Here is a 15,162-nt window from a genome sequence, read left to right as displayed (position 1 = left end):
TCATCGGATTTTCTTCCCGTTTTTTTTCAACCGAGTCTAAAACTATGTTAGCGACTGTGAAAAATGAAATGATATATCGAATTTGATTTGAAATAAAACTGTGAGAGAGGAAGACACCACGGGCCTACAAAACAGGCCTCAAAGCTATGCGAGTTAATAAAATGGTGGATATTTGTTTATAAGAAGGCTCTCCCAGAATGGATGGAGCTATGGTTCCCAGAATGGGTGGAGCTTTGAGGTTTTGTCTTCTCTGCAAGAACAAGAAGAAGAACAACAACAACAACAGCAGAGGGCACTCTATGAGCAGCGTCTGCGACGCGGCTAAAAATACACATTTATTATGCTGATCTCTTTATTTACCTTTTCTCTGGTGTGTGCTTTCTTGCTGCCATTTTTTTTTTATAATGTAAAACTCGATTCGCCAGGTGATCAACATTGTCATGTCTGTTTTTTTGGGGGAATTTGGAGTGGAACCTTTAAACTGTTGTATAATATTTACAATTAAAATTGTTAATTGGTCGGCAAGTGATATAATGCCAGAAAAGAATGCTTTCTTCTTATAGAAGAATTGTATGATTGATCATTTGAGTCCTAGTTCTGGGACAGTATTCAAATTTTCAAGCATTTGCTTTGCTGGAAGAACCCTTGATGACTCGTGGCATAAAAACTGAGTTGCGGACGTCATGTTTGCGAGTGATCCTCCGTTATGGCCGGCTATGTTACGGTCCGGCGATGCCTTTGTGTGCCTCCATGATCTATATTTCTTGTCCTGAGCAGCTCCCGGAGGAACTGAGCAAGCTGCACCTCGGCGAGTGTCGTCACCGTACAGCGGGAAGCTTGGCCAGTGAGACGGAGAGTAGCAGCCTTTCGGACATATTCCAGGTACACCTCGCGACCAAGGTTGTGCCCTCCGTGTTTTCACCCTCCGTGTTTTCACCTTCCGTGCCTCTTCAACTATCGAATACCAGAAAAGCTCAGTGAATGGATGGGGAATGAGAAACGTGATGCGTTGTGCTTGTTTTGCAGGCGGGAAGCGAGGCAAGTGACATGGACCTGTCAGGCCTGACGGAGACCGTGGTGGACTCTGACGAAGACGACGACGAGGAGGACGGAGAACAAACTTCGGTGTCGCTGTCCAGTCGAGACCTCATACGGGATTGCATGGAGAAGGACCCTGTTGACCGTACAGATGATGATATCGGTAATGATTGTTGTGAAGTAAAATTGCTTTGATCCGCTCAAGAAAAATGTATTTGCTTCAGGTGTTGGTCTTTTGTACAGTACAGGTACAGATATTGTGATCGTGTTTGTTTGTAAATTTGGGTCCATACCCGAGTAATCACTTGTGCAGCCAAATCCGCCCTAAAATTCACTCAGTTGCGACAGCTTTGTCCATATCCGAGCAAGTCGTCGTGCAACAAGGTTCCTGCATTTGGCGTTGTGCGTGCAATCAGGATTGTCACAACTAATCGTGCGTTTCAAATAAAATGTGTCGCGACTATTCGCTCAGCACGTCAGATCACTTTGAATTGGAGCTTGGCATTACTGCAAGCAACCAGTTGCTTACCTGTTTGCAACTGGTTGCGAAAACATCCACATGTGAGCAATTCAGTTGCACGAAGCCAAGTTGCGCGACTCATCGAGCTGACTAGCCTGAGTCTGAATCCCGACGCAGCTATAAACTGGTATTCTGGTGTCTCACAGGCAGGTTGATTCATCATTGTGTGTGCCCTCCTTCGGATTGGTATTAAACGGGCGTCCCATCTGCCAGCATTCATTGAATGAATGAATGATCGTTTTAAGGCCATTTTCCCCGCTAGAGTGGGGGTTAGCATTGCGGGCCCCATGACAATCATGGTTCCCTGTTTGAGGCAATGTTTTTATGGCCGGATGCCCTTCCTGACACCAACCCTTAGTCGCCTCTTACGATGCGCAGGGATACGGTGTACCTATTCTAAACCGGGGTACACACCGGGATCATTCATCCCAGCAAGCTGGTACTCAATTTGCCGACCTCGGAAGGATGACAGGCTGAGTCAACCCCCCTGGTGTTAATTCAGCGATCGACCGGGATTCGATCTGGTTGGTCATGGTCATGAGCAAGGATCCTAGGATCCCAAGCCGGCACCCTAACCACTAAGCCAACACCAGGAATATCAGATTCATTGGTGGATGTTAAAGATCCCACGGTGTCCCTCGCGTTGAGTAGGCGAGCTATCGCCGGTACCCTGGCCAAATTTCAAATTCTTGCTATGACCAGCAGAGGACACTGCATAACCGGCACAGGTGCACCCTCAGCCAATGGAGCTACGACACAGCCTAGTGCTGCATACGAAATATGTAGATGGTGTGAAAGGGGAATAGACAAGAGCGCATTAATGCAAATGAGGAGTTGAGTGGCAGGAGGACAATTAATTTCGTTTTTATTTATACCATCCTTCATCCTCTTCCACCAATTTATCCTGTCCTAACAGAGCAGCTCCTGGATTTCATGCAACAGTTTCCAGCATTCGCCAACATGACGATGTCGGTACGACGCGAGTTGTGCTCGGTTATGGTCTTCGCTGTGGTGGACCAAGCTGGTACAACGGTTCTTCGAAATGAGGAAGAGGTGAGCTGTGTTGCTCAAATCGAGTATTCCTTTTGTGCACATATCAAAGTTTATTCTCAAATTAGATACTGAACAATATCATATCAGTTTTTTTTTTCTGAGTTTTTTTTTTTTGTAATACAAATCTATCTGTAAAATGTATGGTCAAAGAATATCTTTCCTGAGATGGTGACGATTGTGAGACGATGATGTGTCACACACTTCAGTTATACGAGTAGTAATATTGACAGACTATCAAAAGTATCAAAAGTATCAATGAAGCTGACGTTTTGCAAATCACAGATTGGTGAGCGACTCTTCATTGTGTAGCACCGAGTTTAAGGACTGCACTTTGTGGCATCTAAGAGGTGCTCACCCAACATTTGGAGGTTTTAAAATAATATTGCTGAACAAGAGTCCAATATCAGACTTGTCTCGAGTTGTATTTCAGAATTGCTTACCAAGAGTCTCATGTCAGACTTGTCTCGAGTTGTATTTCAGAATTGCTTACCAAGAGTCTAATGTCAGACTTGTCTCAAGTTGTATTTCAGAATTGCTTACCAAGAATCTAATGTCAGACTTGTCTCGAGTTTTATTTCGGAATTTCTTACGAAGAGTATAATGTCAGACTTGTCTCGAGTTGTAGTTCAGAATTGCTTACCAAGAGTCTAATGTCAGACTTGTCTCGAGTTGTATTTCGGAATTGCCTACCAAGAGTCTAATGTCAGACTTGTCTCGAGTTGTATTTCGGAATTGCTTACCAAGAGTATAATGTCAGACTTGTCTCAAGTTGTGTTTCGGAGGAATGTGGCTTGGATTGTTGCTGTCCGCTGCTTATTCTTCACAGAAGGAAAGATTATGTAAAAACAGTTTGAGTAGGATGATGAAACCGATGAAAAAGTTGGATGTTTAATGCCGATTACATCTGTGTATAATTATGCTTCACCAATAATTTGATCCTTTGTGAGAAGGTTTTTATATATATATACAGACTTGGCATTTAATATGGAATATTTTTTTCTTCTTGACTTGGGTTTACTTTCTGAACTCAGTATATCAACCTGGTGAGTTTCTTTTACGCTTCGGTGATTTCTTTGTTAAAAGAACCATGTCACTGATTGTCTTTCGCAGCAAGAAGTCAATAACAGGCTAATATCACAGGTGGCGTGACAAAATTTAAGGACAGGTACATTTGACGATTGGCTTCACAATCGGGTATATAAGGGTTGTTGCATTCTGTATTAGTGGAAAACAACTGCTGCACGTCTACAAACGTTATTGCCGCTGCCTCTGGAGATGGTCCGTCAACTCGACAATGCTGTTTGTCATGGAGTGGTGGCTTTACGAAATTCCGGCATGAAACAGCATGCTATTGCTCGGCAGTATGGCATCACTCAAGGTCAGGTGTCAAAGATCCTGAAACGAAATGCTCAGAGGGGTGTCCCTACTCCAATACCGAGACCAGGACGTCCCCGCAGAACCACAAGGAGAGATGATCGCCAGCTGCACCGGTTAGTCTGCAATGGCCGTACCAAGTCAGCTAATCGGCTTCGGGCTGAGTGGCAGCAACTGACAAATGTGCCTGTATCCAGAAGGCTAGTCAACCAACGACTGGTTCAAGCAGGCTATCGTGCCAGGCGTCCCCTGACAAAGCCACGCCTGACCAGACAACACCGCCAGCGCCGATTGCAGTGGGCCAGAGAGCACCGTCAATGGCAGCCAGGACACTGGAATCACGTGACCTTCAGTGACGAGTCTAGATTTCTGGTCTATCGTCAATATGGCCGCAACTGAGTGCGCAGACAAGTTCATGAAGCCTACAACGAAGATTGTATTGTGCCAAGAGTCCAAGCTGGAGGTGGTGGGTTGACCGTTTGGGCTGCTTTTCATGCAGGGGGCAAAACTGACCTGGTTGTTCTGAATGGAAACCTGAACCAGTTCAAGTACAGGGCCATTCTGGAAGAAACATTGCTTCCATTTGCTCGTGCAGCCTTTCGAGGAAACTTTGTCTTCCAAGATGACAATGCACGGCCTCATCGTGCTCGCATGATCCAACACTTTCTTGCTGACCGTGGTGTCGAGCATATGGAGTGGCCTGCCATGTCCCCGGATATGAATCCGATAGAGAACTTGTGGGCAGAATTAACGCGTCAAATCGACAACTTGGATCAGCAGCCTGCCTCTGTGCATGGATTGCAGCAGGCTATTGTCACTGCATGGCAAGCGATTCCTGTCCGAAACCTTGGCAAATCTCGTGAACAGCATGCCTCAACGTGTACGTGCTCTCCTCAATGCTCGTGGGGGTTACATGAATTACTGAACTGTAATTTTACTGTCCGTAATCCCAGTCATAATTTAACTTTTGTTTTTGTTGAAAAAAAATTTGGCTAATGTGCAAAATAAAGAGATACTTCTGGAAAACGTACAGAAGTTTAACACAGTACTGTCCGTGAATTGAGTTCAATATCAGTTTACATCACTTTCAAGGATCAATTTATTTGCTTCAAAATATCAAATGTGGTTTTTGTTTCTTTTAAAGGTCACATTAACAAAATCTAGAATAATTTCAACATAATTCTAATGAATTTTTGGTTCTAAGTCATCTTGAAAAGTAAGTTCACCCCCTTAAAAAAAATATTCCATATTAAATGCCAAGTCTGTATATATATTCTTTATATATTGTCGCGTCACCAGCGATTAAGACCACATGATGACGAATGGCTGAACGTTTTTTACTCCCGAGGCGAAGTCCTGAATTTTTGGTGGTTTTTAGTGGTTTTGGCGGTTTTGGCGGTTTGGTGGGATGAAGGAATGCGAAGCATTTACCTAAACCAAAAATACATGGGTTTATTCCCGAACCCACAAAACATGCAAACACCACAATAAATTCAACAACAACAACGCACATGGGAAAAGTAACGCAATAAAATGGAATCCCTTTTTATAGTGCACTTAGCTTTTTCTCAACGAGATTGTTTGGCGAGGTCGGCAGTGGTGGCCAAGTTCAACGCTTCCCGCACCTGTGCGCCCAAGAGGGCGCTGGCCGATGACACGAGCACACCGAGTCGTGAAGCGAGCAGCCAAGACGGCCCTCTCAGTGTTCACCACCACTGTTCGAGGGGGACAGCATGGCCTCCAGCTCCCTTGCGCCAACAATAATTGAATCTCCTTAACGATCGTCGCAGAAAAACGCTCTCCTCCAAAGCACAAGATGGCCAAGCTTCTTCACCAGGACCAAGAGAGACGTGCTCTTCTTCATCTCTAGAAGCTTCTAGATGACCTCCCACCGACCAATGGCGAAGCTCTTTCCAACTCACCCATGCTCCTCTCGGCCAATCATGACCTTCAGGGGCGTGGCCTGCCGGCTCTTTCTCCACCTCCCCATCACCCCACTCCAGGGGCGTGGCCTTTTTCCTTATTAGGTCCTTTGGGCGGCGCTTAGTCCGATCGGCTCTGCTTGGGTTCTGTCTGCGGTTGTGTTTGTTTAATGGAGTTTGTCATGGCCGGCCTTGTCAGCAAAACATAAAGGGAAAATTACAGAGGGGAAAATCACGTCCTGGGGAAAATTAGCCTGAATCCCTACACTAATTAGCACCGCTTCACCCCTCATGTGAAGACACATAAACAATCTTAAGCTACAGTTTCCCTAAATAAGTACATCAAGATTTCTCCTACGTGTCCACGGTCCGTGCTACAATTATACAGTCCTACCTTCCCTACAGTATCCTTTCACGTACCCCCATAAATGTAACAATATTCACCAACTCTGAATGTCATGTGCATAAAAGCATTTGATCTAAGTAACGTGCATTTTTTACGGCGTAGCCCATAGGGCAAAGCCGTCTAAAACAGTGTTTGTTCGTCTGTATGTATGTCCCCTCAAACGTATACCTATCAGAGCTGAGGATCTGGTCACATAACAGGGTGATGTGATTACGTCTGATGTCTTTATGGCGATACGGCGGCTGACTCTCCACACTCCAGCATTTTGATACCAATTTTGTTCATGCCGAACATATCGCCGAACCTGTCATATATCACAATCGACATGCTCTACCTTCACGTTTTTCATTTAGTGCGAAACACAAACAAACCGATTATTAAAATGACCATCAAATATCGAAAGCATCGGCGTTACGTCTCTTCCAACAAAACGGTACGTATAGGCCTTTGGCTTCATGCCTCACCTTCGGACCGCTTCAGACAAATTAAGCCCCGGTTTCTTAATACAGTAGTGTATCGTTTCAGTAGTATCTTTTTCATAATAGTAATAATAATAATAGAGTAAATATGACCATAACACTTAATCCCAATGTCGTGAATACAAAGTTAATGGAATGAAGTGGTGTGTGGTTCATGAATCGATGATGAGCGGTGTACAGTACTAACAACCGCGGAAGTAAGGAATTCTCCTCGGTTTTTTGATAGCATGTTATTAACCCAACTCTTGTGGGGTATATAGATTACAGTAGATCTTCCATCAGTTCTGTAAGTAAAACTTGCCTCACAGATGTCTGCATTCCTCCAAATTTCTTTGTTTAATGTTATAAACAGCATGAGCAACTGTTTAAAAAGCTTATGTGTGTTTGTGGTTTATAATATTTTACAGGCCCAGCTACGCCGCTGTTAGACTTTCGGTCTTGTTTTGCTTACTGATGGGGTTTTTATTAGACTGTCCCCCGGGAGACCGTGTTTTGCAATCGCGCGCGTGCGTGCGTGTGTGCGTGTTTCTGTCCAGGGCATAACTTTTTCTACCATTTGAACTTTTGTCATCAATTTTTCAACCAATCTTTATCTATCTATAATTCCAGTAATCTCTGTTTGTACGTTTGTCTGTGACCGCTGTTTCTCGACAACCACGGGTCCGATATACTTTTAACTTGCCAGGTATATTGCTGGGGACCCGAGGATGTGCCTTTTCAAGGTTTCATATTAATCGGAGAATTACTTACCGAGCTATGTCCAAAAAACGATTCAACCAATCAGAGAGCAGCGAACTATCGCGTGTGCCGAACGTGGCGGACACACTCTGCCTCGGATGGCACATTTGAGAGCGTATTCATTTATTTCACGTTTGCAAACTATGTTGGCGTTAAACTATGTTTTAAAACTAATAAAAACGAATTTGCGATTCATTCGCTTTCCTGCGCGTTTGTGCACGCGATGGCGATTTCTTTACCAAACTCCGGAAGCCGTTCGCTTTGGACCAAACCATTTCATGTAAATAGAGGGGGGGATATAATTTTAGATATAGATATAGTACGGTTTCCTGCGCGTTTGTGCACGCGATGGCGATTTCTTTACCAAACTCCGGAAGCCGTTCGCTTTGGACCAAACCATTTCATGTAAATAGAGGGGGGGGATATAATTTTAGATATAGATATAGTACGGGCAATGCCCTAGTCTATCTATAATTCCAGCAATCTCTGTGTGTGTGTGTGTGTGTGTGTGTGTGTGTGTGTGTGTGTGTGTGTGTGTGTGTGTGTGTGTGTGTGTGTGTGTGTGTGTGTGTGTGTGTGTGTCTGTATGCGACCGCTGTTTCTCGACAACTACCGGTCCGATATACTTGAAACTTGCCAGGTATATTGCTGGGGACCCGAGGATGTGCCTTTTCAAGGTTTGAAATTAATCGGACAAGTGGTTCCCAAGGTATGGTCACCGTACTCGCAAGCCGTTCGCTTTGGCTTTGCGAATGGACCAAACCATTTCATGTAAATAGAGGGGGGGGGGGGGGGGTTTGCGAATGGACAAACCATTTCATGTAAATAGAGGGGGGGGTTCTGTGGTCGTTACTGCCACGTGGTTTCAAAGTTTTTTTTTGTTGTTGTTGTTTGCACGCATGTTTTTTTGCACGCACGTACGGGCAAGCACGTACGGGCAAGCACGTACGTGCGGGCACGCCCTAGTTATGACAATACGGAGAATAATAATGAATAATTGTGTGAAAATGTCAAAAGGCAGAGTCATAGTAACTATAAATAGTCCTTATTGGCCAGGCCACACTGCGCTGCGCGAGACCGCCATGTTTTTATTGCTTCCGTGTTTCTTTATTTATTTACCGTTTGGGCCTCAGTGTGTCTGTCCAGGGCATAACGTTTTTACGATCTCGGCTTTTGGCGTAATTAATTTTTAAACAAACCTTTAGAATGAGAATGAGCATTTCCTTGGATTTCGAACCACCGACCTCCCAGATTGACTTTGTATCTTTATCAGCTGGACTCGTGGTGCGTTATCGTGAATGGTGCGGTGGAGATCGTCGAGCGAGACGGGCGGATGAAAGCACTTGGCATGGGTAATGGCTTCGGTGTGACGCCATCCCTTACCAAGCAGTACATGATTGGAGACATGCAAACCAAAGTGGATGATTGCCAGGTGAGTGAGTAAAAGTTTCCATTAAACATTGATGCAACTCAAAATTGGCAAACCTACTGTCTGTTTGCATGAATTTGCCCAAAATGCACATTTGAAGTGAAAACACCAAGGCGTTTGTCGTGTGTACTCTGTCGCACACCAAGTCCGTCTTGTACCCAATTTGCACGTGAACGGAAATTATGAATGAAAATTCTAACTCTGTGTGTGTGTTCAGTTTGTGTGCGTCACGCAGCAGGACTACTGCCGTATCCTTAACAAGGTAGAGCGCAACATGCAGCGTGTGGAGGAGGAAGGGGAGGTCGTGCTGGTCAAGGAACACCGTGAGCTGGACCGTACTGGCACACGGAAGGGTCACATCGTGATCAAGGCATGTTACCATTCCACCTTTATTTATTTTCTACAGTCACGAAAGCTAATGTGAGTTTCCACGAAACGAAAGCTAATTTGAGATTTTGAGGTTCCACCCGTACGAAGCTGCTCCCTCTCCGCATGTAAACTCATTCACGGGTTCCGCATTAGCAGTTTCGCTATTTCTCGCATGTGGAAACATTCGCCGATTCGGTAATATTAGCGTCATAATCATCATTAAAGGTACATTGATTTTACCCAGTACTACTCCCACATTTTGGGGCAGATTTTGGGGTCCCTGCACGTGTCCTCAAGTGGGTGGGAATTTTCATAAAATTTCTTAAAACGTTTTTATTATTTTTGATATTTTGGTCTCCCACCTGTGCATCGTGCAAGTAACTTACCAGTACTGTATTTAAAACTGAAAAACATGGCTTGGTCAAACATTGCAGTAACATTCCATTTTGGGATGTTAAACGCAAATGTTAGACTTAGAAGTCAAAACGGTACATAATAGCACTGTATCGGCCATCTTGGAACATTTCTTGTGATGCCGTGTCACCTCATTTCCTTGCCTCGCTTGTTTATACATCTTGCAAGGTCTTCCATGGTCCTTCATCGCAACAGAAGGCTAAGCTAAATTGACGTCAAATGCTGTGATTCATTTCATGAAATTAAATCTGAACAATCGCAATTGTAAGTTGAAATGTTCGCATGTATGATTGTATTAATAACAAACTTCAATTGTGTCACCAGGGGACCCCAGACCGGTTGATCAACCACCTTGTGGAGGAACACTCGGTAGTTGATCCCACATACGTAGAGGACTTTTTGCTCACGTGGCGCACATTCCTGCCCAATGGCTTGCCCGTTGGACACAAGCTGCTCACGTGGTTTCACGACACCAGCCTTCGCGACAAGGTGTGAGGGGAGGAATCCTCAATGGGCCCTCTTTCTGATTTTTGTTCACCCGAATGTTGCATTGTCAATGGTGAGCTAGAATTGGACCCAATGACGGTTGTATTGGTGTCGGGTAGGCAGCTTACTCCTACAAGGTGGTCTCACTTGAGATTGGAGGCTTAACTTGTTTTTCAATAGAATAAAAAGTTGGTTTTACCTACTAGTACACCTGTTCCCTACGGTGGCGGCAGGAAGGGTCATTCCTCTCTGGGGTATATACATTACAGTAGATCTAGGGTCGGGCCTCAAGAACATCGTGGGTGTGTTCATTTACCAACTTTCTTGTGGAGTGCTCACCAAGTGGTTTAAGCATTTGAGCAAGCACTGCTTTCTCATGCTTGTTCACTGAACACACCTCGGTTTCCTCCCTTACAAAAGGTTTGTGGTTATACGTGTTTGTGGTTTATAATATTTTTACTTCTGGTAGGTAGGCTCCCACAAAAACGGCACGATATAAATACCACAAAAACGGTATGTATACACGTTAACACGGCGTTTGTTCAAGGAGGAATAACCCCTTGCGGTGGGGGAGAAGTTAAATTGCTACAACCTCCATCATGTGACCCTTAGTCTCCCTGTCAAGTTTGGTTGTGATTGAATAAGTGACGACCGAATGTATCGCGGTCAAAGATCGTCAAACAGCCAGGCACCAAATTGCGCATTTTAGTTTGATCTTGGTTTTTGAAATTCCAATTTTTTTCTATTTAAAATACAGGGTCAGGGAAGAAGGGGTTGGGGAGGGGGGCAATGAGAGGAGTAACATCTATAATAATGGAGCAGATGTGTGTGTACATGCAGAATATGAGGCAAGAGTACAGAAGGTCATCTTTATTTCTCAGTATTTCTGTGTATATATGTTTTACTATTGCAGAACAATAACACTTTTTATGTTTGCCCCTCTTCTCCCACCCCCCCATTTTAGGGAAGCATAAGTATTGGAAGATATTAACTCAAAGTAAATTAAAGTAGTATAATAGTTTGTATTTGGTTGCACATCCCTTTCATGCAATAACAGCATCGATCAAGGGACCCAACAACGTCACCAAACTCTTGGTATCTTCATTTGAGATTCTTTTCCAAGCCTTTACTGCAGCCATTTTCAGTTGTTGTTTGTTTTGGGGGGTTTCTGACTTTGGTCTCCTCTTCAGCAAGTGAAATGCATGCTCCATTGGATTTAAATCAGGAAGTTGAATTGGCCGGTCTAAAACCTTCCATTTTTTCCCTCCTGATGAACTCATTGGTTGCGTTAGCAGTGTGTTTTTGGTCGTTGTCTTGCTTCATGGTGAAGCATGGCCCAATGAGTTTGGAGGCATTTTCTTGTACATGGGCAGGCAAAATGCTTCTGTACACTTCCAAATTCATTCTGCTGCTGCCATCATTAGTTACATCATCAACAAAGATGAGTGAGACGGTTCTAGAGGCAGCCATGCAAACCCAAGCCATGACACTATGTTTACCGTGCTTCACAGATGAGGTAGTATGCTTTGGATCATCGACAGTTCCTTCCTTTCTCCATCTACAGTTCCACTTCCGCCTTTCCATCGCATTGGTAAAAGTTTATCTTGATCTCATCTGTCCATAAAGCTTTATTCCAGAACTCTACTGGCTCACCTCTGTACTTCTTGGGAAATTTTAATCTGGCCTTTCTATTTTTGATCCTGATGAGATGTTTGCATCTTGTGGTGTAGCCTTTGTTATTCTGCTGTCGAAGTCTTTTGCAAACGTTAGATTGTGATTACTTTCACCTCTGCACTTTCGAGGTTGTTGGTGATGTCACTGACAGTTGTTTTAGGGTTTTCTTCACATTTCTTTCTTTTCGGGTTTTAGGTTTTTAGGTTGTTTTAGGGTTTTCGGGTTTTCCCGGTGTGTACCCCGGTTTAGAATAGGTACACCGTATCCCTGCGCATCGTAAGAGGCGACTAAGGGTTGGCGTCAGGAAGGGCATCTGGCCATAAAAACATTGCCTCAAACAGGGAACCATGATTGTCATGGGGCCCGCAAGGCTAACCCCCGCTCAAGCGGGGAAAATGGCCTTAAAACGATCATTCATTCATATTCATATTCACAGCTCTGATGATCTTTCTGTCATCAACTGCAGATGTTTTCCTTGGCCGACCTGATCATTGTCTATTGCTAAGCACACTCGTGGTTTCTTTGTTTTCCAAGATATTTCAAATTGTTGTATTTGCTATGCCCAATTTTTGTGCTATGGTTCAAATTGAATTATTCTCTACTTCTATCTTCCAAATTGATTGTTTTTCCTTTCATAGATCGTTCTCTGCTCTTCATGTTGGTTTATGCCGACAGACTCCCAAGGCAAAATCCCAAGGCAAAAATCAAAGGCTGAAACCAAGACTAGACATTCACAGCTCATTTATGTGTGAACAATCAATGCACCAATAAACACCTGAGCAACAAGAAATAGCTGTCAGTCATCTGTTCCAATATTTATGCTTACCTAAAATGGGGGTAAGCCATTTAAAAAAAGTGCTGTTGCTCTACGACGGTAAAACACATATTCATAGAAATACCAAGAAACAAGTACAGATACAATCAAAGTACACCGCCCCCATGCCAAAGAAATAACATCCTCCAGCACAGCGAAGCACACATAGAGGCGGTATTGGGAGGGAGAGGTGTACAATAATTGATTGATTAATTGCGTAATTTAAATCAATATATATTAATCTAAAAAATTTTTCTTCATCAATTGACTGATAGCAGCATACCTCAACCACCAGTGTTTCATACCGAAGCGGAAACTTTTTGAAATTCAATTAAATAAGTCATTAATCGGGAAAAAAAATAATTGATTAATCAATTCAATTAATTAATCAATAAATAAAAAATACCCTGTACAGCCAAATCACTTGGGCATTGTCATGTCCAAATATCAGCTTCCTAAAGCCCCTGTCACACCTTGACGATTTAGCCAGCGTATGCCAACGTATCAAAATTGAGTGCTGGTGTGAGTCATACGCTGGCATACGTCGACAAATTTTGTGCATGCACAAAATTTGTCGACGAGCTTGGCGTACTACGACGTATGCCAGCGTGCTTCAGCGTGCTCTTAACGTAGCCAAATTTTTCATACGTCGGCATACGCTGGCTAAAACGTCAAGGTGTGACAGCGGCTTAACTCAAAAGGTGCCTGAGATATTGCCCCAAAGAGAAAGGAAATAAATAAGTACTTAATTAATCAATAATAATTAAGTAATTAATCAATTAATTGATTAAACAAAAAATAACGTTTTTGCCAAAGTACTTACTCACTATTGTGCTGAAATTTCAGCTTCCTAGCTCAAAGGATGGCTGAGATATCGCCCGGACAACAACAACAACAAAAAAAAACAAGAAAAGAACCAGAGTGAAAACTGAGTACTACCTTTCAGCGCGCGTCATTGCGGGGCCCCCTTCGGTCCATATTTCTTGAGTACAACAACAACAACAGGCATTTTCAGGCCATTTTCCCTGCAAGAGCGGGGGTTAGCCTTGCGGTCCCCATGACAATGTTCTCCATTTTGCCCTATTTTCTGCATCTCCCCTTGTTAACCACCTTGCCCGCATTTCTTCTTCGACCATCTTTAGCCAAGTCTTTGTCGGTCTTCCCCGTCCTCCACTTGCTTCTACATTCATTTCCATCACTCTTTTCAACCAGTCACTTTCATCCTTCCTCAACACATGACCAAACCATCTCAACCTGTTTCTCTTCACAGCATCCATCACAGGCTCTATTCCCATCATCTTTCGCAATTCATCATTTGTCTTCCTCTCTCTCAACGATACTCCACACATCCACCGAACCATTCGCATTTCCACCCTTTCCAGCCTTCGTTGCTGCTCTCTACGTTCATTACCCATGTCTCACTCCCATAAATCATAACACTTCTCACACATGCAGCATACACCTTTCCTTTCAGCTTCAATGACACTCCCCTCCTCGTCAGCACGCCACTCAGTTCCCGAAACTTCTTCCATGCACACCTCACTCGAGCAACCGTTGCCGAGTCTGATCCACCTTCTCCATTCAGCATGTCTCCAAGGTAACAAAATGTTTTCACACCTTCCAGCTTCACGCCATCTCCAAGATCCAACTCAACATTTCCTCCATTTGCAGCTCCCTCTGTGCGCATCTTACACTTGAATGTAGCTGCCACACTGGTTAATGACGCTCTCAAACCACTACATTTTTGATGAACCCACTCAGCGCACATTGTACATTGAATGGAATTCACTCCGACACCCTTCCTGCACACAGCACACGGCCACTTCCCAGTTCTTTCCACCTCACCACATGCTTTACCACTTGCCATCACCTTAGTTTTTACCGATATTCACCTTCAGACCTTTTGTCTCCATACATTCCTTCCACTTGTTCATCTTCTCCTTCAGTCCATCCATACTTTCTGCAATCAACACCAGATCATCTGCATACAACAACTCCCACGGTAGACCCTCCTTTATGTTCTGAGCCAGCACCTCCATCACAGCTACAAATAGTAGTGGACTTAGTACCGACCCTTGATGCACTCCCACCTTCACCTCAAACTCACCGCTGTTCCCGTCCTTTGTCCTTACAGCTGTGCGCGCTCTTTTGTACATTGCCATCACGACTCTGATCAACCATTCCTCCACTCCTAACTTCCTCAATGCCCATGTCACTACTTCACGTGGAACCCTATCGAATGCTTTTTCCAGATCTACAAACCCAAGAAACAACTTCTTCCTCTTCTCCATATACTTCTCCTGCAACTGCCTCACAATAAAAAGCGCGTCTGTCGTTCCTCTTCCTGGCATAAATCCAAACTGCATTTCATCAATCTTCACTTTCTTCCTTATCCTCCTCTCCAACACCCTTTCCAATACCTTCATTCCATGCTCCAATAACTTTA

At 43.9% G+C, this 15,162-nt stretch overlaps 1 protein-coding gene across 6 annotated transcripts in view; it reads left to right on the top strand.

Moving 5' to 3' along the window:
• Nucleotides 1–15,162, top strand: part of LOC137427306 (rap guanine nucleotide exchange factor 2) — a 236,555-nt gene that overhangs the window by 146,433 nt on the left and 74,960 nt on the right. For all 6 annotated transcript variants that reach the window (XM_068116716.2, XM_078778442.1, XM_068116715.2 and 3 more), the window contains 6 exons: nt 778–882; nt 1,027–1,201; nt 2,475–2,611; nt 8,804–8,962; nt 9,177–9,329; nt 10,067–10,231. In XM_068116716.2, the coding sequence (XP_067972817.2) occupies nt 778–882; nt 1,027–1,201; nt 2,475–2,611; nt 8,804–8,962; nt 9,177–9,329; nt 10,067–10,231 (894 nt within the window). The remainder of the gene's footprint in view (nt 1–777; nt 883–1,026; nt 1,202–2,474; nt 2,612–8,803; nt 8,963–9,176; nt 9,330–10,066; nt 10,232–15,162) is intronic.

This window comes from Myxine glutinosa, chromosome 5, assembly GCF_964187855.1.
Source record: "Myxine glutinosa chromosome 5, kmMyxGlut1.1, whole genome shotgun sequence".
Taxonomy (NCBI): Eukaryota; Metazoa; Chordata; class Myxini; order Myxiniformes; family Myxinidae; genus Myxine; species Myxine glutinosa.
The sequence above is the reverse complement of the archived record's forward strand: the minus strand, read 5'-3'. Positions and strand labels throughout refer to the sequence as shown.